The 19,892-nt window shown below is 38.6% G+C and overlaps 5 protein-coding genes across 8 annotated transcripts; all 5 read left to right on the top strand.

Moving 5' to 3' along the window:
* The first annotated feature begins 259 nt into the window (after window positions 1-259).
* Window positions 260-4,222, top strand: LOC137732656 (uncharacterized). Its single transcript, XM_068471957.2, has 10 exons — window positions 260-386; window positions 860-1,850; window positions 2,062-2,146; window positions 2,319-2,414; window positions 2,530-2,682; window positions 2,769-2,876; window positions 2,997-3,116; window positions 3,258-3,383; window positions 3,699-3,782; window positions 3,896-4,222. The coding sequence occupies exons 2-10, from the start codon at window positions 883-885 to the stop codon at window positions 4,019-4,021; spliced, it is 1,866 nt and encodes a 621-aa protein (XP_068328058.2). The 5' UTR covers window positions 260-386; window positions 860-882; the 3' UTR covers window positions 4,022-4,222.
* An 875-nt stretch (window positions 4,223-5,097) lies between these two features.
* LOC137737969 (early nodulin-like protein 14) lies at window positions 5,098-6,211 on the top strand. The gene is made up of 3 exons (XM_088685041.1): window positions 5,098-5,106; window positions 5,483-5,633; window positions 5,880-6,211. Exons 1-3 carry the CDS (start codon window positions 5,098-5,100, stop codon window positions 6,209-6,211), a joined length of 492 nt encoding a protein of 163 aa, XP_088541167.1.
* Window positions 6,212-6,930: 719 nt separating this feature from the next.
* LOC137748395 (APO protein 2, chloroplastic) lies at window positions 6,931-10,389 on the top strand. Its single transcript, XM_068488542.2, is given in 4 exon segments — window positions 6,931-7,162; window positions 7,277-7,533; window positions 7,535-7,627; window positions 8,043-10,389. Coding segments are annotated over 4 exon segments (1,362 nt in total). The 5' UTR covers window positions 6,931-6,982; the 3' UTR covers window positions 8,875-10,389.
* A 371-nt stretch (window positions 10,390-10,760) lies between these two features.
* On the top strand, window positions 10,761-14,202 carry LOC137708702 (1-acyl-sn-glycerol-3-phosphate acyltransferase LPAT1, chloroplastic). Of its 3 annotated transcripts, none has more exons than XM_068447837.2 (8): window positions 10,761-11,057; window positions 11,151-11,194; window positions 11,887-11,959; window positions 12,075-12,263; window positions 12,354-12,760; window positions 12,844-12,945; window positions 13,158-13,459; window positions 13,835-14,202. In XM_068447837.2, the coding sequence occupies exons 1-7, from the start codon at window positions 11,021-11,023 to the stop codon at window positions 13,371-13,373; spliced, it is 1,068 nt and encodes a 355-aa protein (XP_068303938.2). In that variant the 5' UTR covers window positions 10,761-11,020; the 3' UTR covers window positions 13,374-13,459; window positions 13,835-14,202. The 3 variants fall into 3 exon arrangements, with proteins under 3 accessions (XP_068303938.2, XP_088543015.1, XP_088543016.1); XM_088686889.1 differs by having other exon boundaries at window positions 10,804-11,057; window positions 12,106-12,263; XM_088686890.1 differs by lacking the exons at window positions 10,761-11,057; window positions 11,151-11,194 and adding an exon at window positions 11,566-11,673 and having other exon boundaries at window positions 12,106-12,263.
* An 857-nt stretch (window positions 14,203-15,059) lies between these two features.
* On the top strand, window positions 15,060-19,830 carry LOC137731631 (putative cyclic nucleotide-gated ion channel 5). Of its 2 annotated transcripts, none has more exons than XM_068470796.2 (8): window positions 15,060-15,314; window positions 16,032-16,122; window positions 16,654-17,227; window positions 17,446-17,658; window positions 17,899-18,203; window positions 18,363-18,474; window positions 18,573-18,809; window positions 18,927-19,830. In XM_068470796.2, the coding sequence occupies exons 2-8, from the start codon at window positions 16,061-16,063 to the stop codon at window positions 19,623-19,625; spliced, it is 2,202 nt and encodes a 733-aa protein (XP_068326897.2). In that variant the 5' UTR covers window positions 15,060-15,314; window positions 16,032-16,060; the 3' UTR covers window positions 19,626-19,830. The 2 variants fall into 2 exon arrangements, with proteins under 2 accessions (XP_068326897.2, XP_068326906.2); XM_068470805.2 differs by having other exon boundaries at window positions 15,212-15,502.
* The last annotated feature ends 62 nt before the right edge of the window (window positions 19,831-19,892 follow it).

Raw genomic sequence — 19,892 nt, 5'->3', positions numbered from 1 at the left:
ATTTTTCACTCGTTTTACCGTCCAACCCGCAATTTAGGAGATTATGACGGAAATATGGATGGTACACTACGTATTTTTATATAAGTGGTGAGAAATTTTATTTTTTAAGTTATTAAATTTTTAACACACATATTCTACCATTTGTATAATGACACGTGATATACCATTTCAAAACAGGTCCAAATTCGAAAACTCAAAACACCGAACTTCCGAAATTACCCTCGCTCTCTTGGACGCTCCTATATAAATCGCGACCGTCGCGAACTCCCCAATGTTTATTCTGTCCTCTCCTGCAATCAATTTTTCCTTTTTCTTTCTCGTGTTTTGTATTTTATATTTCATTTTTGTTCCTCGTAGGATTTTCTCACAGTTGGAAGAAAACACAGGTATGTCTATATTTTTTTATATTTATTTACCGAATTTCCCTAAATTTTCCGATTTATCGATTCGATTATTTCGGATTCGATTTGAGGGTTTATTCGATTCTGAACTGAATACTGATGATCGAATTTCCCTTTCCCGATCCATCGATTTGAGGTTTTTTTTTTTCAATATTTATTTTAAATTGTGGGGTTTTCTGGATTCAGATACTATGGTAAAGCAAATGACTTTTGTGGGAATTTAAATTTGGAATTTAGCTGGATCTTTAACTGTATTTGTTCTTTCATTGATAAATATTGATGCTTTGATTATTTTTTAATCTATATGGTTGGAAATGTTGAAATTGAATTGAAAAAAAAAAATTAAGAGTTGTTTTTGTTGGTTAATTTGAACGCAAGTTTTGTTTGGATTGATGGGTTGTTGGTAAAATTATATGAGATTTTAAAATTGGTAATAATTTTTATGGGTTTGATTGCAGAGAGGCATTGAAGATAATCGAAGATGTTAGAACAATTACTGATATTTACTAGAGGAGGATTAATCCTCTGGACATGCAAAGAGCTTGGAAATGCTCTTAAGGGATCTCCAATCGACACCTTGATCCGATCCTGTCTTTTGGAGGAACGGTCTGGTTTAGCTTCTTTCGATTACAATGCCCCTGGGGCTGCTTACACGCTCAAATGGACCTTCCACAATGAGCTCGGGCTCGTTTTTGTCGCTGTTTATCAGAAGATCCTCCATCTGTTGTATGTGGATGAACTGCTTTCGATGGTGAAACATGAGTTCTCAGAGATTTATGATCCGAAAAGGACAGTCTATGCTGACTTTGATGAAACTTTTCGACAACTGAAGAAGGAGGCTGAGGCTAGGGCGGAGGAATTGAAGAAGTCAAAGCAGGTGGGTAAGCTTGTGAACAATAAGAAGCAAGGGCAGGTGCAGAAGACTGGACTTGGAGGAGACAAGAAAAAAAATGAAGGTGGTTTGGCAAGTGATGGCGGGGATGGTGATAATATGAAAGGCCGTAAATTGGAGAATGGGATCTCCAATGGTAATCACGTGGATTTCAAAGAATCTAATGGTACTGCTAACGGAAAAGAAAATACTAGTTCCAATCTTGGGGCTTTTGATGTAAATAAGCTTCAGAAACTTAGGTCGAAGGCTGGGAAGAAGACAGAAAAAACAGCTACTGTTGATAGCAAGGGCTCCAAGGCTGAGCCAAAAAAGAAGATAACAAAGAAGAATAGAGTTTGGGATGATAAACCTCCTGAGTCGAAACTGGATTTTACGGATCCTGTGGGTGAGAATGGAGACAACAATATTGAGGTCGTGGCAGCAGATCATGGTGAAAGTATGATGGACAAAGAAGAGGATTTCAGTAGTGAAAGTGAGGAGGAAGAGGAAGAGGATGTTGGGAAGGAAAACAAGCCTGATAAGCAAAAGAAGGGGTGGTTTTCATCTATGTTCCAGAGGTAAATCTTTTGGAAATATGTGATATTTGTTATGTTGAATTGACTTTTTGAGTCGGTGAAACTAACTGCTATTGAGATGGCTCATCACTCCGTTTCTCTTTGTCTCGATAAATCTGAAATGGCTTATGTTTTCTTGTATTCTCAAGCCAGTTTCATCAGACTATTAGGTTGTTACATAATTTTTATGCATCTTTTGCTTGTTTGTATTCAGTATTGCTGGCAAGGCAAACTTGGAGAGGTCTGACCTGGAACCTGCTTTGAAAGCTCTCAAGGATAGGCTCATGACTAAGAACGTGGTATGCTCTTGAACTATTCTATTTCCCATTATTAATCTGAAGTTTATTTTATCAGTAACTTTCAAGTTTTTAGATTGATGGTACAATCCTTTTCAATATTTGTCACCTTGTACTACAGTATTTTCACTCTTATTGAGCCGTCTAATATGAATTTGTGCTGTTGCATTTGTAGGCCGAGGAGATTGCTGAGAAGCTTTGTGAATCAGTGGCAGCTAGTCTTGAGGGGAAAAAGCTGGCTTCGTTCACAAGAATATCTTCTACTGTGCAGGTTTGTTGATTAGTTCTCTTCATTCCTCCAATATCCAGTCTTCCAGTTTGGCCTGTCATTATTCATTTTTTATCATGTTATAAGATTAATATTGGGCATGTGAAACTTACTGCAGACTGCGATGGAAGATGCCCTTGTTCGTATTTTAACTCCCAGGCGCTCTATTGATATACTGAGGGATGTGCATGCTGCCAAGGAACAAAGGAAGCCGTATGTCGTCGTTTTTGTTGGTGTCAATGGAGTGGGGAAATCTACCAATTTGGCTAAGGTTGAGCTGAATTCTTTTCTGTTTACGTTAAAGCATGCCTCTTTACTGATGGACCGATGGTTTTATTAACCAATTGCACCGTGCAGGTTGCTTATTGGCTTCAACAGCATAACGTCAGTGTTATGATGGCTGCCTGCGATACATTTCGATCTGGAGCTGTGGAGCAGCTGCGTACTCATGCACGTAGACTCCAGGTATCATATTACAGGATTCACATTCATTTGGGAAAGACTAATAATGGTTCTTTGGATAAAAACAATTAATTTTCTGTCTTGACCTTCATAATTAACATGTAACCAAACCTTCCATCTCAGATCCCTATTTTTGAGAAGGGATACGAGAAAGATCCTGCTGTCGTGGCTAAGGAAGCAATCCAGGAGGCCACACACAATGGTTCTGATGTGGTTCTTGTTGATACTGCTGGTCGTATGCAGGTACTGTATTTCTTGTTCTATAGCAGAATGGTTGAGCATCTGTTTACTGTTTTGATGTACATGCTAAGATTATCTGATGTGTTTACTTTTTTTTGTTTATTTTTGTTAATTTTATAATTATATATCTATTATGCCTTTCAGGATAATGAACCATTGATGAGGGCACTGTCAAAGCTTGTCAATCTTAACAACCCAGATCTTGTCTTGTTCGTTGGAGAGGCACTGGTTGGGAACGATGCTGTTGATCAGCTTTCGAAGTTTAATCAGGTTTGAGCTCCATATTCCTATTCTCGGCTTTTTCTAGTAATATCCAATTATGTTTGTTTCTGTTAGAATTCTTCTGTCCCACATCGGCCAGAAGGTTTGAGAACAAGCCTTTTAAATAGAATTATCCCACTCTAACTAACACCGAGGCCTTTTGGTTTAAAACCTCATACCTGACGGATTGAGTAGATGGCCAAGTGGGGACAGTATCGATGTTGTTGGAGTGGGCCAAGGGCCCATCTACCTGAAATTTAACAGCTTCTGTATCATTATTTGCTTACTGGCTGGTTTCTGATTCCACCTTCCCTGTTCCTGCAGAAATTAGCGGACCTCTCAACTTCGCAAAACCCTAGATTGATAGATGGGATATTGCTCACTAAGTTCGACACTATTGACGATAAGGTAGACAAACGTTTTTAATCTGCAATTGCTTATGATTATTATATACTTTTGAGGGCTTCTTTTTCTTTCACTGATTCCGTTAGTTCTAACTGAATTTTGTGGGTATGGTGTAGGTCGGCGCTGCGCTGTCCATGGTTTACATATCTGGAGCTCCGGTCATGTTTGTCGGGTGCGGGCAGTCGTACACTGACCTCAAGAAGCTGAATGTGAAATCTATCGTGAAGACACTCCTGAAATGAGAGACGTTATGTTGCCAAATCTCGTGATTCAAAGCATGATGATGGTTTATGTTATGAACCGTGTCCTGCTGTTTGCTGCTATACCTTTAATTTGTATTGTTTCCGTTTGATGACCCTGTGGTGGTGTTGAAAACTTTGGAGGTGAACAAGTCCTTTCGGCTGTAATTTAATTAATATCAGGTTTATTAGACGACGTTCAAATTGCTCTCTTCCCTCCCGAAGAATGCCGCAAAATTATTCATAAAAAAAAAAAATTAAAATTGTCTTTTTTAGCCAAAATGGTCTTTAAGATTTGCATAACCCTTTGCTTTGGTCTCTGAGATTTAAAATCAATAGAATTGGTCGTTCACTATCAATTATTTTGGTCATTCTGTGAAAAATCTTTATTAAATAATAATAAAAAGACCAAAATATCTTTAATTTTTGTCAAATTTTTTTGATTCATTGTTTATTAAATTAACAGTACATTTGTCATTTTGATTTTTATTTAACATAATTTTGAACGGAATTATCAAAATGATTGATGGTGAACAATTTTAGGGACCACTTCTATTGATTTCAAATCTCAAGAACCAAAGTGATGTGTTATGCAAATCTAAATGACCATTTTGGTTAAAAAGCCAAATTCTTTTGTGCTCGATTTAACTGTTAGATTTTAATTTTTGCTAGACGACTTTTTGGCGGTATCATGTGTTATGTTTGGACGAAAGATTTTCATGGTGTTATGTTTGGACGAGAGACATTTAAGTTTCTAACTATTCCTGAACTTTAGGCTGATTTAAGTTACATTACATAACACCACCAATGAACTGCTCGAGCAATATAAGAGTACTCCTCAAATGTTTATTGTGCATTATTTTTGCTTGTTAATTGAATTTTACCAATTATAATTAAATACTATGCATACAATGACTGAATGACCCAGGCTATTAGAAACCGGAGTACTAGTGCCTTTTGTTCATAATTGGCATACAAAATCATCGATTCATTTACCTTGTAAAACAAGCAATCCAAGGGTATCACTTTTCTTACCGGACAAGTCCTTTCATATTCTTAATTATTCGAGTTCATAGAAAATGATAATCGTATTTGGCTACAAAAGGACTGATAAACACTGACCTAACCTACGTCTGCTTGAAAAGCCGTTTCTTGATTCTTCACTTGATTTTTATCCAAAATTGAAAAAGCGTTTCTTGATTCTTCCCTTACTTTTATCCAAAATTGAAAAGTTATACAACTCATCATAAATACATAATTGCAGTTTTATGATCAAGATTGAAATGTAATCACACTCATTGGGAAGGTTAAAAGCCGTTTTAGAATTTTTCTCTAAATAAATTGATTTCACATTTACAGCCCCAGATTTCAAACCAACCAAAAGTCCCCGACACCAAACTTCAACACTTGTATATATACAAGAACCAACGTAACAAAAAAACCCTACAACTTGAAAAATCATAGAACAGAAGCAACAATGGCCTCCTCCAGAAATTTGCTTTGTCTGAAGCCAAACACATTCTGGTCGGAGATGAGGACATTTCTTGGAACGTTGATTCTGCCAAAGCCTTGACTCAGTGGGCTGGGCATAGACGATTCAGAATGTTCACAGTAAGTTCTCACATTTCAATCTCCATCACCCTTATTTTCATATCTACTTAAAATGAAAATATCAATGTAGCGCTACTTTAAGTCAGTCACTTACTTTTACGCTTTTAAACGTTCTTACTCAATAATGTACTCTGATTGCATGCTAAAATCTGCTTATTTTCTTTTATTTTTGCTTAATGATATTAAAAACTGAAAATGAAATAGTTATAAAACAATAATAAGTGTGACATTTTTGTTTTGGTGCCTGCAGAATGGAAAAAGGAGCAAGGGAGGGACTCCGTAGTGCAAGTGACAAAGGAAGCCTATGAGACCTGCGACACTTCAAAGCCAATCAAAGCAGACGTGGAGGAGATCACGTTGGACAAGTCAGGACCATTCTGCTTCATCAGTGGTGTTAAGGAGCACTGTGACAAAGGCTTAAAGCTCACGGTGGTGGTTATGTCTGAAAAACATAAGTATGGTTTGGATTCTCCGTCGCCTGCTCCGGCTGCAGCTCCGTCGAGTAATGCTGCTGCTTGTGGTTCCAGTTTGAGTGCTGCGTTTATTGCGGTTCGGGTGGCAGTGGGGATGGCTTTGTTTTGAGCATGCAAAGAGTGAGTGAGAGGGAGAGAGATGTTAATTTGGATTAGCAAACCGTACTTTGTTTTGTAATTTGTAGTTTAAATTGGCTTAGAGGTTCTGAATTATGTTCTCAAATAGCAATTTTATATCTATATATCATGTTTTTGTTGTGAAATTTAATGTAAATGCCACATACGTAATTATACGAGGAAGCAAACCAAATTAGACTTTGATGACAACCTTTAAAAGTTTTTGGTGAAAAGTCTCAGGGAGGTAAGATTTTTCTCCATGCATGTAAGGTTGTGTCGGATGAAAATCCTATATATAGAGAGGTATGTTTGTAATCTCATTACAACACACAAGATTAAGAGTAAAAGTAATAATACTAATATCCCTCCCTTCTCTTTACCTGCATCATTTGTGTGATACAATTATAAAAATAAACAATATGATCCCTTACACCGTTCCACTATCTCTAGCAAATATTATCTCTCTATCACTTTTGTCTATTTATAACAGTTTTGTTATATTTACTGACAGATTCATGAATTTTTTATACACTGAAGTGAAAAAAAGGTGAAAATAAAAGCAAAAGTAAAAGTTAAAATAGGTCTACTAATTATTCTCCATCGTTGGATCGGTTGACTAGCAAATTTCTGGCACCACATTGACTAGAAGAACCGGACCGGAACGATGCCGTTTAACATTGGAATGGATGAGACGGCATCGCATAACCGAAGCAAACGGACTGATTATCTTTGCTGCGAAAGCCAGAGCACTTTGCTCTCAGAAATGGATTGCAGCAGCTCTCATAGCTTCTCCCATGGCGCCGTAGCTTCATTCCACGGAAAAGGAACAAACTTTCTTCCTCCAAAAGTCGGCACTTTTCGGGCTTCCTTCAATGCAAAATCAGAATTCCTGAATTCCCACCTGTACCCTTCTCTCACTTCCCTCGATTCTTTCCGATTTCAGGTACTAATCCCATTCCTGTTCAGAATTGATCAACTGGGGTGTCTGTAAATCTAGCATTTTCAGCTGGGGTTTCTGTAAATTTAGCGTTTTGATTTCAAATTTATTTAATTCTAGCAGCAGGGTTGCAATGTGCTGAAGATTTCAGTTTCAGTGAAGTCGAGAACTTCGAAATCATATGCATTGGTGGTGAGGAGTGACCACCGTCATCCACAGAACTCCGACTTTCCACGGTACTATTCGAAGAAGGAGAAGAAGCCCTTTCCGGTGCCGATTGTGGAGCTGAGGCGGGCGGCGAGGGAGAGGCTTAAGAGCAACAAGGGAAAGGCTAGGACCCCAGTTCCACCTCCCAAAAATGGCTTGCTCGTCAAGATGGGTGCCAGTTCCGTGTGATGTGTTCGATGCCAGAATTACATTGATCAACAATTTGAAGAGGCTTTTGAAGGTGGTTCCTGTGCAAGCTTGCAGGTTAGCTTTTGGAGCTTTTCTGAAATGAGTTTAATGGAGTGTGAGCTTTGTGCTTTTTTTAATTGGATTTAATGTAGCTTTAGGAGCTTTTTTAAATTGGGTTTGATCGAGTTTTGTAGCTTTAGGAGCTTTTTCAAGTTGGGTTGATGGACTTCCTATGGTTTTTCTTGAGTTGGATTCAATGGAGTTTTCAGCTGTAGGAGTTTTTTCAACTTGGGTTTGATGGAGTTTTGTAGCTGAAAGAGCTTCTTTGAATTGGGTTTCATGAAGATTTTTCAGCTTCAGGAGCTTTTTCGAATTGGATTTTATGAAGATTTTCTTAGCTTTGGGAGCTTTTTTGAATTGTGTTTAAAGGAAAGGAATTTACATAAATGGAATTGGAAATTTTGCTCATTGAAAATTTGAAATTGTGAAGGTTCTGTAATGAAATTCATGTGGGGCCTGTTGGGCATCCATTCAAATCATGTAAAGGTGCAAATGCTAACATTCGTAAGGGTGTTCATGAGTGGATACCAAATGTGACCGTTGATGACATATTCTTGCCGGTTGAAGCTTTCCACCACTATGATCGGCTTGGAAGACATATTCCTCATGATGAGAGATTCTCAACTCCTAGAGTTCCAGCAATAGTTGAGCTCTGCATCCAGGCTGGGGTTGATGTCCCGGAATATCCCACTACGAGGAGAAGAATGCCAATCATCCGAACTTCGAAGAGTGAATTTGTTGATGCGGATGAAAGTGAGCTACCAGATCCTGACAGTGGACCCAAGAGACCAGTTTTGACTGAAATATCGGATTTGGAGGTAGTAGCCCCCTCTGATGAAGAAGAAACAACCTTGCTTGCTGAGGAAACACTACGAGCATGGGAGAAAATGAGGAGAGGAGCCAAGAGGCTGATGAAGATGTATCTGGTGAGGGTTTGCGGGTATTGCCCTGAGGTGCATGTCGGTCCTAGTGGGCACAAGGCTCAGAACTGTGGGGCCTTCAAACACCAACAACGAAATGGGCAGCATGGCTGGCAGGCGGCCATGCTCAATAACTTGATACCACCAAGATATGTGTGGCATGTTCCAGATGTGAATGGACCACCATTGGAGCGGGAGCTCAGGAACTTCTATGGGCAAGCCCCTGCGGTTGTCGAAATGTGCATTCAGGCAGGAGCTGCTGTTTCAGAGGAATACAGACCAACCATGAGGTTGGATGTCGGGATTCCCTCCACTATTAAAGAAGCTGGAATGGTAGTTTGATGAGATGAGTAGTTTGTAAATAGAATATCAAAAGAAGCAAAACTTCTTGCAGATGATTAGTTTGTACCATCTTACTTTGCTTCTTCATCCCAAACGAACGAAAATACGGGCGCTCACCCTTCTACTTTTACCCAAGGAAATCTGACAAAATGTAATAATTCACCATCTTAACGTGTGGTTTGAACAAAAAGCTTCTATTTAAGCTTCAAAGCTCTTATATACATTAGTTGATACCGATTTTGATCTCTTTGTATGGGCTCGAATAAGTCCTCTTTTCCGGTAGATGTGTACTCTATGTAAAGATAGAGGATATTAAAACCCTCCTTTGTCAAATCTTGCAGTTTTTCGGCAGTGCAGCATTGTTTCTGGTTGATTGTTTCTTTGTATTTACAGTTTTTTGCTACTTATGTGTGCTTGCTCGGTGTCTTGGTTCTCTCAGTTTGCTGCATACAGCGGCCTTTAATTTTTTTTTTCTCTATACTTGTCGGGGTTTTTTATTTGCCTCCCAGCTTCCTTTGGGGTCAATTTTCTGGTATTCTCATATGGCTGCTGTGTTCCTCTATCATCTATGCTACTATGCAGGTTAATTATCAATTGTTCTGTCTTTTGGGATCTTAGTTTAGTGTTTTGTTGTGCTTTGATCCCTAGAGTCTTGACTCTTGATGACTCATGGGTCCCCTTACCGGAAATCCGACAGCGCGCGGGAGAGGGGTGCAAGTGCAAACACCCCCTTTCTTGGCTATCCTACTTTCAGGGAAGAAGGTTGAAGGGTGAGGGAAATGTTTCATTTTAATCTGATGGAAGGGTCAATTAGTTGACCCTTAAAAAGTGATTAAGGGGTAATTAAAACCACACAAATAGAACATTCCTATTACCGCTGCTTGAAAAACGGTTAAACACCCTATCCTGTTACACATGTATGCATTCTATTTCTTTCAGGTTCCCACTTTCTTCTGCCTACAAGCATTGCTTTCAGACAGATATAGTTGAAGGTAAACGAAGAGAGACGAAGAAATCCCGGGACAACAGAGTCTTTGTTCGAACGAGGGAGACGAAAGCTAGAGGAAAATCGAAGCCATGGCACACCAAATGAAGGGTCATTCCCCGGCGCAGCATTCACCGGAGATACTCCATCAGACGAAGAACGCGCCCTTCTGCCCGATGAAAATGGCGATCGGAGGCTTTGCCGTAGTTGTCACCATCGGTTACTTCACCTTGTACAGCAAGAAGAAGCCGGAGGCAACTGCATTAGACGTTGCCAAAGTTATCACCGGAACCGCCCATCAGGACAGCACTCACCCCCGCAAATAGATTACTACTTCTCACTTCCCTAACTATCAACTCCCAACAAAAAGATTTAGATTGGGGTTCTCTGTTTTTTTTATTTTTGTAACGCTATATATGTGACTAGCTAAGAACAAATAAGGTGTTGTAGGTTCCAAGCCTTCAACGTCATGTTCTTCTTGTAACTGTGTATTGACGTGCACAAGAAAATACTAGTAGCTATTTGTTTTATTGGTCTTGTCGTGTAATATCGATTTTGAACTTGATCTACCACGAAATGTTTAGAATGAATTGTCCCATAGCATGTACCGAGATCTATGGCTGGATTCAATGATCATAAATTTGAATTTGTAATTTGCTCGAAGCATGCTCTAAGCAACATAGACGGGGCATACTGAGAAAAATTGGTACCGTTCTTCGGTTTGGATGACTCAACTGCATGGCCTGTCTTAGGCATGGGGTAAAAAAATGCGAGAGTTAGGATTGGGTTAGATGTTTTTATATTTAAAATCAAACAACCACGTGGTCCGGTCATCCGCACCTAGCCCAATCATAGTCGATGTTTTCGTAGTCAGCCCTCAGCAGCCCCACCAAAAATTCTCATGGAACATAGTTATTACCAAATGAGCTAAAAAGATAAAAAAAGAACGCGTGTGGTGTCATTGGCGGTCGCACCCTCTCTCAGACGCAAAGCATCCGCACTCCGATGCATCCAACGAATCAAGTAACAGGATAAGCGACATGCCTTGAATTTCTCTGTCTGCGTGACTCATGTGCTCCCCAGGATACAAACCCTAATCCCCAAAAATTCACTGAAGAAAAGAAGGCTCAAACTCTCCAAAAATCAGTTCTTTGAATCTCCATGGAAGTTGCTTTTCAACCTTCCCCTGCAATTATTTGTAATTGCCATCTTTATCTATCTGGGTTTTTTTTGTTTTTTTGAATAAAGTTAAAAACTTGAGCTAACATCTATGGTTTCTTCAACGTATCAGGTCACAGGCAATCGAGGTTTCCGTCAAAGTTATCTTTGTTGCCGGTAATTCTTTCATTTCAGAATTTATCCCCTTTTTCTCTAGCTATTTTCTTTGATTCCCGTCGTTTTTTTACGGGAAAATATAAATTTGTAATCTTTAATTATGTTGGGAAATTATTAACTTGATGATTCCACAATTTCGTGAGATAAAAATTTTAATCTATAATTATGTTCGGAATTAGTAGTTTGATGATTCGATAGGCGCCTTTTAATCAGAATTTTGTATGAAAATGGTGCTCACGAGTGCAGTTAAGGAACTAGCTGAAAATTTTGAGATAGTATAATGACAATCTGATTTTTGCAATTAAGCATGCCTTGTCGCTACTAATCGTTGGATTCGACATTTAGGTGGTTGTACGCAAATAGGGTGAATGTGCTTCAAGGTTAGCCGTGTATAAAATGTGCATTTGAATTATCTGCATTTAACACGCCAGTGCAGCATGCTAGACTTTCCCTCATCACAACTGTAGAATTAGCCATTGGTAAGCATTCCTTTAGGGCATTCATCCAATGTAGAATGTCTAGTGTCTACCGTACTTGAAAAGACTTCCTTTTTGTTTTGTTTATTAATCCCGTAGGTAGTATTGCAAGTTATCGACTTCATTAAGCACAAAAGTGTGAAGCAGCACAAACCCATCTGACCCGTCCCATTTATTTATGTTGTAACTGCTATGACATTTTTATTTGTAATGCAGCTGTTCGCTTATAAGGGACTTTCTATTGGGTGCTCTCCTCGCAGATGGCCCATTTCGAGAAATTTAAGCCATTGTAAGTATAGGCTATCTCAGTATAATATGTCATGAGTGATGCTGGCTTATAAGCAATGTACCTTTATGCGTGAATGGACTATAAAATCTCATGCCTCTTTGTTTTCCTTCCTCAGTGGCTCATCATAGTGTTTTATGCATTCAAAGGAAACATGGTAGCATATCGTGGTGTGACTTTGATGCAAAAGAGGAGTTTGGAAGACTGCATTGTAATATTAGATTGCATGACCAAAATAGGTTGTCCAGGTATACAGTTGTACGATCTGCTGAAGCTGGAACCTGTGATGCTGGCTATCCATTACCAGGTTTCTCTAACCAGTGATTTTCTGTTGTTTCCTCCTTTCTTTAGCAGCCTTATAAATCTGACTGACATCCATTCTTATTTTCAAGTGCAGAAGTAAGTATGGTCTCAAGAGTTAGGGGTATTGGCTTTTGTGCCATTACTGCTTTCAATGCCATTTATCTCTTTGTGCTGATGCTGATAGTCCATCCTCTTGTGCTGTTATTGGATCGATACAAAAGAAAAGCTCATATTTTTATTGCCAAAATTTGGGCCACTGCTACGATTACACCATTTGTTAGGATCAAGTATGAGGGACTGGAGAATTTGCCTCCGCCTGATGCTCCTGCTGTGTATGTTTCCAACCACCAAAGCTTTTTAGACATCTATGTTCTTTTCACAATTGGGAGACCCTTTAAGTTTATCAGCAAGACCAGCATATTTCTCTATCCCATTATTGGGTGGGCCATGTTTCTGATGGGTGTAATTCCTTTAAAGCGCATGGACAGAAAAAGCCAATTGGTATGCCGTTTCCTTTGTTCCATCTATATATGTTGATCATTATCTAAACAATGGTTTTAAAGTATGTTTGCTTCTGTATATAGGAATGCTTTAAGAGTTGCGTAGATCTTATCAAGAAGGGGGCCTCTGTCTTTTTCTTCCCTGAGGGAACACGCAGCAAAGATGGAAAATTAGGTGCTTTCAAGGTGAGATCTTTTAGGATTCTTTGTTCTTTTGGATGGTTATGTAAAATTGTAAGTAACCAGACTGGAACTTGCAGTTGTTGGTTACGGAGGCATATAATGGACAATTGATTTAGTTAGTTTGATCTCATCCATAGTTTTTGTTGCACCATTTGTATAATTTATTTCCTAAGAGGCTTTTCCCCCCTTCTCTTCCTCTTGTTGTTGACATGCAGAGAGGGGCCTTCAGTCTTGCAGCGAAAACCAAGGTACCAGTAGTTCCAATTACCCTTATAGGAACCGGAAAGATCATGCCTCCGGGAAGGGAGACTACCTTGAATACTGGAGCTGTTAAAGTTGTTATTCATAAACCTATAGAAGGAAATGATACAGAAGTACTGTGTAGGGAAAGCAGAAACATAATCGCTAGTGCACTTGATCGTCAAGGCTGAGCTGTCTACTGCCATTTGTTCTGTTTGGTTTCTATGATTTGATACTTGGTTCTTTTCTGTGGGAGTGAAGAAATATAGTCAGAAAGGTATGAATCATTTGTGGAATTGCCTCTTTGCTTGTTAATTGCTTCAATATTTAGTTATTTACTCATGAAAAAACTTATAAGATTCAATATAGACCATCTTTAAGTTTGATCGTCGCCTGTATAGACTTAGCTGTGGTACAGAAAAAATCTGAAATTTACATGTGGATGGTTTCGTCTCGTGTTAAATTCAATTTAGTCTTACACCTAATGCTGTCCGGGTTTGCTTGCTTCTAGATATTAAGTACATGCTTGGTCTCTTGTACATATTCGAACTCACATTCTACTATGCTCCGATGTATGGGATACCCGTAACATAGTAGAAAATTCCTTGAACTAACATGTTTTTGGTACTCGTGTTTGCTGTCCCATTATTAGGTTGTGGATAGCTGATGATACAGGGCAACAAAATCAAAGCTGAATCTGAAGTTATCGTGCTTTTAACGTCTCATTGCCTGAGGCTGTCCGTCCCATTCCCATACTTTCAAACTTGCAGGCGCCGCCTGCAGTAAACGTCTTCATCCCTGTAGACACGCAGAAGCGGACGCTTGGCCGGACCCCGGGTTCCGGGAGTTTTTGACCAGCGTCGCCTTCAACTGTTTAGATAATAAAATGGAGACGAAGGCCATTTTTGTTTTGATCATTGTTTTTTGTTTATTTTTCTTTGAAGAGAAATATCCTCTTCCCACGTTGAAAATCTCCGATGCCGATCCTTTGAGCTGGTTATAAAATAATTTTTATGGTAATTATGTTATTATATTGTAAAGCTTCAAATTTGGAGATATTTCGTGGATGCTGCTAGGACGAGACTACTTTCACATCTCACTTTTTAACAAGGAATAGATGCTCGTCGTCTTATTTATAGCTGTTGGATGAGTTTAAATTTTAAAATTCGTGTGGTAGATAAATTTTAAAATTTGAACTTATTCAATGATAATAAGTAAGGTGATAACAATCCATGTTAATCGATTTATTCCCAATGATCGATTTTATTTTACTTCGCATCTTTGTCTGATCGAATGTAGTCGAATGTAGTCACATCCATGCTTTCATACTTTAATCATTGTGAAATTCACAAGGCGAAAATTATAAAATTATTTTTGTGGGGGCTCATGTAGTCCATGTGGGATTGGTCGTATTCTTGGCCGGAACAATGAACCTACTTGAAAAGATCATTTGGACAGGTTAATTTGGAAATAAACAGATATTATTGTTAATTAAGTACATATAGTGGGTAGGTTAGGCCGATGTCTTATCCAAGTCATAAAAACTTATGAAGTTCGCACTTAAAATTTTTTTACAAAATTCAACACAATAGTAAATTAAACAAAAATATGTGGCAATAATGACATGTAGGGATAAAAGGTAGAAAACATTATAAAAATAAAAAATATATTTGCGAATAGTAATTGTTATTGTTTTTATCCTCTTTTCTTTCAAACAATGAACTTGCAAGAAGACAATTACAGTTTAAAGTGAATAGTAAGAGCAATTTTATGAACGCTTCTTTTATTTTCAACTTTTTACCGCAATATCTAAAAATTAAATTTCAGAAAGCAAAACGAAACGAAGTCCAAAATTCAAGAACAGTTAAAAAAAATTTCTCTACTCAATCCCAAAGAATCTTCAATTTTTGGGACTAAATCCATTTATAGTGCTGTAAAAACATTTCAGCAACGGCATTGACTTTCTTCGGTTTTTTCACCTTCTTCAATTTCGGTAAGAAGAGATATCTGAATTAGTCTCTCTCTCGGTGGTGACATCTCGACGCCCAGTTGTTGTTCCATATACCTGAATCTCTCTGTCCGTGGCTGGCGGCAACCAGCCGAATGAAAATCTAAGACCTCCTGCTTTTACTGTGAGTTGCTTCTCTCTCCCTCTCTCTCTCCCAATCTCATACGCTTCGATCATTTCTGCAAAAATACGAATTCATATCATATGGGTTCTTCCCTTTATCGAGAAAAAATTGTCAAAATTTGAAATTACTGTAATTTTGATTGCACGTCTTAAGGGAAATGTCAGTTCTTCTTCACGGTGCTCAATAAGGTTCGTTGCTTGTTTTTTTGTTGGGTTAATTTTTAGGGGTTTCTTAATTTATTGGTTTTTGAGGGGGATTCTTAATTAATTTGGTCAACGTCAGGAAACAGTAGTTTTTCGAGGATCAAGTGATTGTTCTTGGTGATTAAGCTGATAAAAATGGATAAAAGTTTAAGTAGATGTTTACTCATACTGCTTTAGACTGCTTAGTTATGCACTGTTGACTATCTAGGGATCTGAGTTGTATAATTTGAGGATATATAGCAATGGATGCCGATTTGTTTGCTATAAGAAGACCAAACTTACCATTTTTGGTTACATCAAATCGTAAACATTCGGTTTACTATAAATCGGGTCGTTATCTTACACTATTAGCTTATGGAATTTTGGTTGAGCATTTGGTGGAAAAATGTTATTGGAACCTGGGGATTGTTTTAGATTCATACTTCCTTTCCGGTTGGTGTTTATAAGCCACTTAGAACTGAGTATGATGATTTTGATGTTCATTGCGAATTTGGATGTTCATTTTGGTATGCAGGTGACGTTGATGTGTTTAATTGAGTAAAGATGTTGGATTGTGGTTACAACAAGTCACAGTACGTGGGAGGCCAGAGAGACAAGTTTGTGAGGTACCAAATATAATATTTCTTTGTCAAATTTTGCAAATTTTTTCCGGAGAATCGTTGCCAAACGTAAAGATCTGGTTCTAGTGATTCACAACGATCTGTTACATGTTTGTATGACTAGTTGAGATGTCACGTCTGCTTAAATTTTAGGAAGTATGTAGTCTCTAAGTCCAATAAATAGTTTAGCAATTTGCCTTAATGATAAATATGTTTGGAATTTCATTTTTCTTTTCAAGTAGGTTCTTTTCTTCTTCTAAATATTAGTTGGCACAAAACCGAGGGCAGTGGCGTTCTAGGATTCATACAGCCGACCCCACTTAGTGGGATAAGGCTTTGTTGTTTTTGTTGTATTCATGTTGCATTATGTATGAATTAGTGGGATAATATATTAGTTCCCGGTCAGTGCCTCATGCTTCCTTTTCTATGATGAAAGCTGAACGTATATGTTTCTAATAGTGTTGAAACAAGATTTGGGTCATTTGGTAGAACGGCATCGAATGTTGTGCTTATTGGCAGTGTTTATTGATTTTCTAGGCTGGATGACTTGGACTCTAGATTGTCATCGCCTTCTGATTCTGGAGGGAGAAGATGTGGGTTTAATATTGAGGGACTAACCCGGACTGCTCCTGCAAGGGATACATCTTTTAAGAGAGGAATGAAAAAGGGGTCTGAAGGTCTTAAGTCAATCGGCCGATCACTTGGATTTGGGATTTCTCGTGCAGTGTTCCCTGAAGATCTTAAAGGGTCAGACAAGAAGATATATGATCCTCAGGACAAATTTCTCTTGTTGTGGAATAGATTTTTTGTCATCTCATGTATTCTGGCAGTGTCTGTGGACCCTCTGTTTTTCTATCTTCCAGTCATCAATAGTTCATCAAATTGTCTTGGTATAGATCGAAGGTTGGCTATCACAGCAACCACACTGCGGATGATTGTTGATGCTTTCTATCTTATTCACATGGCCCTCCAGTTTAGAACAGCTTACATTGCTCCATCATCTCGGGTTTTTGGAAGAGGTGAACTGGTGATTGATCCAGCACGAATAGCCAAGCGATACTTACGAAGTTATTTCATCATTGATTTTCTTTCAGTGCTACCCCTACCACAGGTAAGAGTGTGTTTCCCTGAATTATTCCACATGGCTATACCGCTTTCCTATAGTTTTGGCTCTTATTTTGTTTTGTCTTTTCGTTTCTATGTATTGTTAATTATTGGCATATTTCATTTTGTAGTAGAAGATTTGAAAAATACGCTGAAAGGAAACTGTTAACTGTTAAGCCTATATTTTTTTTTCTATGCAACACTAAAAGGCCATAATTTGTGCAGATTGTAGTTTGGAGGTTTCTTCAGAGGTCCAAAGGTTCAGATGTGCTTGCTACAAAACAGGCTTTGCTTTTCATAGTTTTATTTCAGTATATTCCCAGACTTTTTCGAGTCTATCCTTTGACTTCAGAACTGAAAAGAACAGCTGGCGTCTTTGCTGAAACTGCTTGGGCAGGTGCTGCATACTATTTGCTATTATATATGCTCGCTAGTCATGTGAGTAACTATTTTGTTTCTACCCTTGCTGTTTTGTTCCTTGTTTGCTTGCTGTATGTTATTCATCTTTCTTTTTCTTTCTTTGCATATGAACATTTGATACAAATTATTTTCCATTGAATGTTATTATTGTCATCAGACTCATCAAGTACTTATTTTTCTTTTGATCGTCAAACATTAACATGGAAATTATACTTTTCTTTGGGAGCAATTATTATCCGTTGGATGATATCTTTGCAGATAGTTGGGGCATTCTGGTATTTGTTAGCTTTAGAACGCAATGATACATGCTGGCAGATGGCTTGTACTGATATTGGAAAACCATGTGATAAAACTCTCTTGTACTGCGGGAACCAAAACAATTTAGATAATGCAACTTGGTCCAATGTTACTGGAAACATCCTATCAAAATGCTCAGCAGATGACAATAATACCTACTTTGATTTTGGAATCTTTAATTCGGCTTTATCATCTGGGGTTGTTTCATCCAAGAAGTTCATTGTCAAGTACTGTTACTGTTTATGGTGGGGACTACAGAATTTAAGGTAATGATGTCGTCAGAAATAACCAATGTTCCTGATCCTAGTCATAAAGTTCAATCTATTTTATGTAGTGGTTTCACATAATGTTACAAAACCGTTGCGCCTCTTGCAGGCTTTAAAGTTTTCGCTTTTAACAGCATTTTGTCTGACTTCTTTATACAGTACGCTTGGTCAGGGTCTTGCAACCAGCACCTATCCTGGAGAGGTTATATTTTCCATATCACTGGCTATATTTGGACTTATCCTCTTCGCACTTTTGATAGGAAACATGCAGGTAAACTTGGAAGTAACAGTTGATGCTTGTAATGTAGCGTGAAAAGCAGAACATCATCTGATATCGCTAATATTCTCTGTGTTATGGTATTGTTACAGACCTATCTTCAGTCTCTTACTATTCGACTTGAGGAGATGAGGGTCAAAAGACGCGATTCAGAACAGTGGATGCATCACCGCTTGCTCCCACAAGACCTTAGGGAACGTGTCAGGCGATATGATCAATATAAGTGGTTGGAAACACGCGGGGTGGACGAGCAGAGTTTGGTTCAGAGCCTACCAAAGGATCTCAGGAGAGATATTAAGCGGCACCTCTGTTTGGCATTAGTGAGGAGGGTATGATTAGTAATTCTTTTGTTCTTTGTGTTTCCTTCTAGTGGTAATTGGTTTCATATATGTTGGTTGGTCCCACTGTGAATCATTAGATAAATTGCACTTTGCCGGTCATTGCAGGTTCCTTTGTTTGATAATATGGACGAGAGGTTGCTTGATGCCATTTGTGAGAGACTGAAACCAAGTTTATTCACAGAGAGTACTTACATAGTTCGGGAAGGAGATCCTGTTGACGAGATGCTTTTCATCATACGTGGTCGCCTTGAGAGTGTTACAACAGATGGTGGCAGGAGTGGGTTTTTTAACCGAAGTTTACTGAAAGAAGGTGATTTCTGTGGTGAGGAGCTTCTAACTTGGGCACTGGATCCCAAATCTGGTGCCAACCTCCCATCATCTACTCGGACAGTTAAGGCTTTAACTGAGGTTGAGGCCTTTGCTCTTGTAGCTGAAGAGTTAAAATTTGTTGCCAGTCAGTTTAGGCGCCTTCACAGCAGACAGGTTCAGCACACCTTCCGTTTCTACTCACAACAATGGCGGACTTGGGCTGCTTGCTTTATCCAAGCAGCATGGCGTCGCTATTCCAAGAGGAAAATCTTGGAGCTTCGTCGTAAGGAAGAGGAAGCAGAAGCAGAAGCCTTGGGAGGTGCTCGCAGCAACGCTGGAGGTTCATATAGCATTGGTGCCACATTTTTAGCTTCTAGGTTTGCTGCAAATGCACTTCGTGGTGTCCACCGAAATAGGAATTTGAAGAGCGCTCGAGAATTAATCAAACTACAAAAGCCTCCGGAGCCCGATTTTAGCGCTGAAGGTGCTGATTGATTTGTGATGCATTATATGACTGGATCAAAATACCGATCAGCGTCTATTTTCTAGGTTGTCACAAACAATGTAATATGTAGAAATACCAGCTTGGAACTTGAAGAAATGTTAAAATTGTATGTTTGATACACTTGTTTTCCATTAGGGATGGTTGGAAGATTATGCATTGCCTTTTATCTTTATTCACAGAACGATTTTGTGTTCACGGTTTGTACTTTTTAGTTTTTATCACAGAACAGATGAGCCAAATCTCCAAAGATTTGACAA

This window comes from Pyrus communis, chromosome 15 (assembly GCF_041283825.1).
Source record: "Pyrus communis isolate YQ-2024b chromosome 15, ASM4128382v1, whole genome shotgun sequence".
Lineage (NCBI taxonomy): Eukaryota > Viridiplantae > Streptophyta > Magnoliopsida > Rosales > Rosaceae > Pyrus > Pyrus communis.
Note: the sequence above shows the minus strand (reverse complement) of the source record. Positions and strands in the feature narration are given on the sequence as shown.

Coding starts and splice junctions, on each gene's coding strand:
- LOC137732656 (XM_068471957.2), top strand. CDS start 883: ATGTTAGAACAATTACTGATATTTACTAGAGGAGGATTAATCCTCTGG. Junction 2,147..2,318: donor GGCTCATGACTAAGAACGTG/GTATGCTCTTGA, acceptor TTGCATTTGTAG/GCCGAGGAGATTGCTGAGAA. Junction 3,384..3,698: donor AGCTTTCGAAGTTTAATCAG/GTTTGAGCTCCA, acceptor CTGTTCCTGCAG/AAATTAGCGGACCTCTCAAC.
- LOC137737969 (XM_088685041.1), top strand. Junction 5,634..5,879: donor ATTCAGAATGTTCACAGTAA/GTTCTCACATTT, acceptor TGGTGCCTGCAG/AATGGAAAAAGGAGCAAGGG.
- LOC137708702 (XM_068447837.2), top strand. CDS start 11,021: ATGGAAGTTGCTTTTCAACCTTCCCCTGCAATTATTT. Junction 12,264..12,353: donor TGCTGGCTATCCATTACCAG/GTTTCTCTAACC, acceptor TTTCAAGTGCAG/AAGTAAGTATGGTCTCAAGA. Junction 12,946..13,157: donor GAAAATTAGGTGCTTTCAAG/GTGAGATCTTTT, acceptor GTTGACATGCAG/AGAGGGGCCTTCAGTCTTGC.
- LOC137731631 (XM_068470796.2), top strand. CDS start 16,061: ATGTTGGATTGTGGTTACAACAAGTCACAGTACGTGGGAGGCCAGAGA. Junction 16,123..16,653: donor CAGAGAGACAAGTTTGTGAG/GTACCAAATATA, acceptor TTGATTTTCTAG/GCTGGATGACTTGGACTCTA. Junction 18,204..18,362: donor TGGGGACTACAGAATTTAAG/GTAATGATGTCG, acceptor TTCTTTATACAG/TACGCTTGGTCAGGGTCTTG.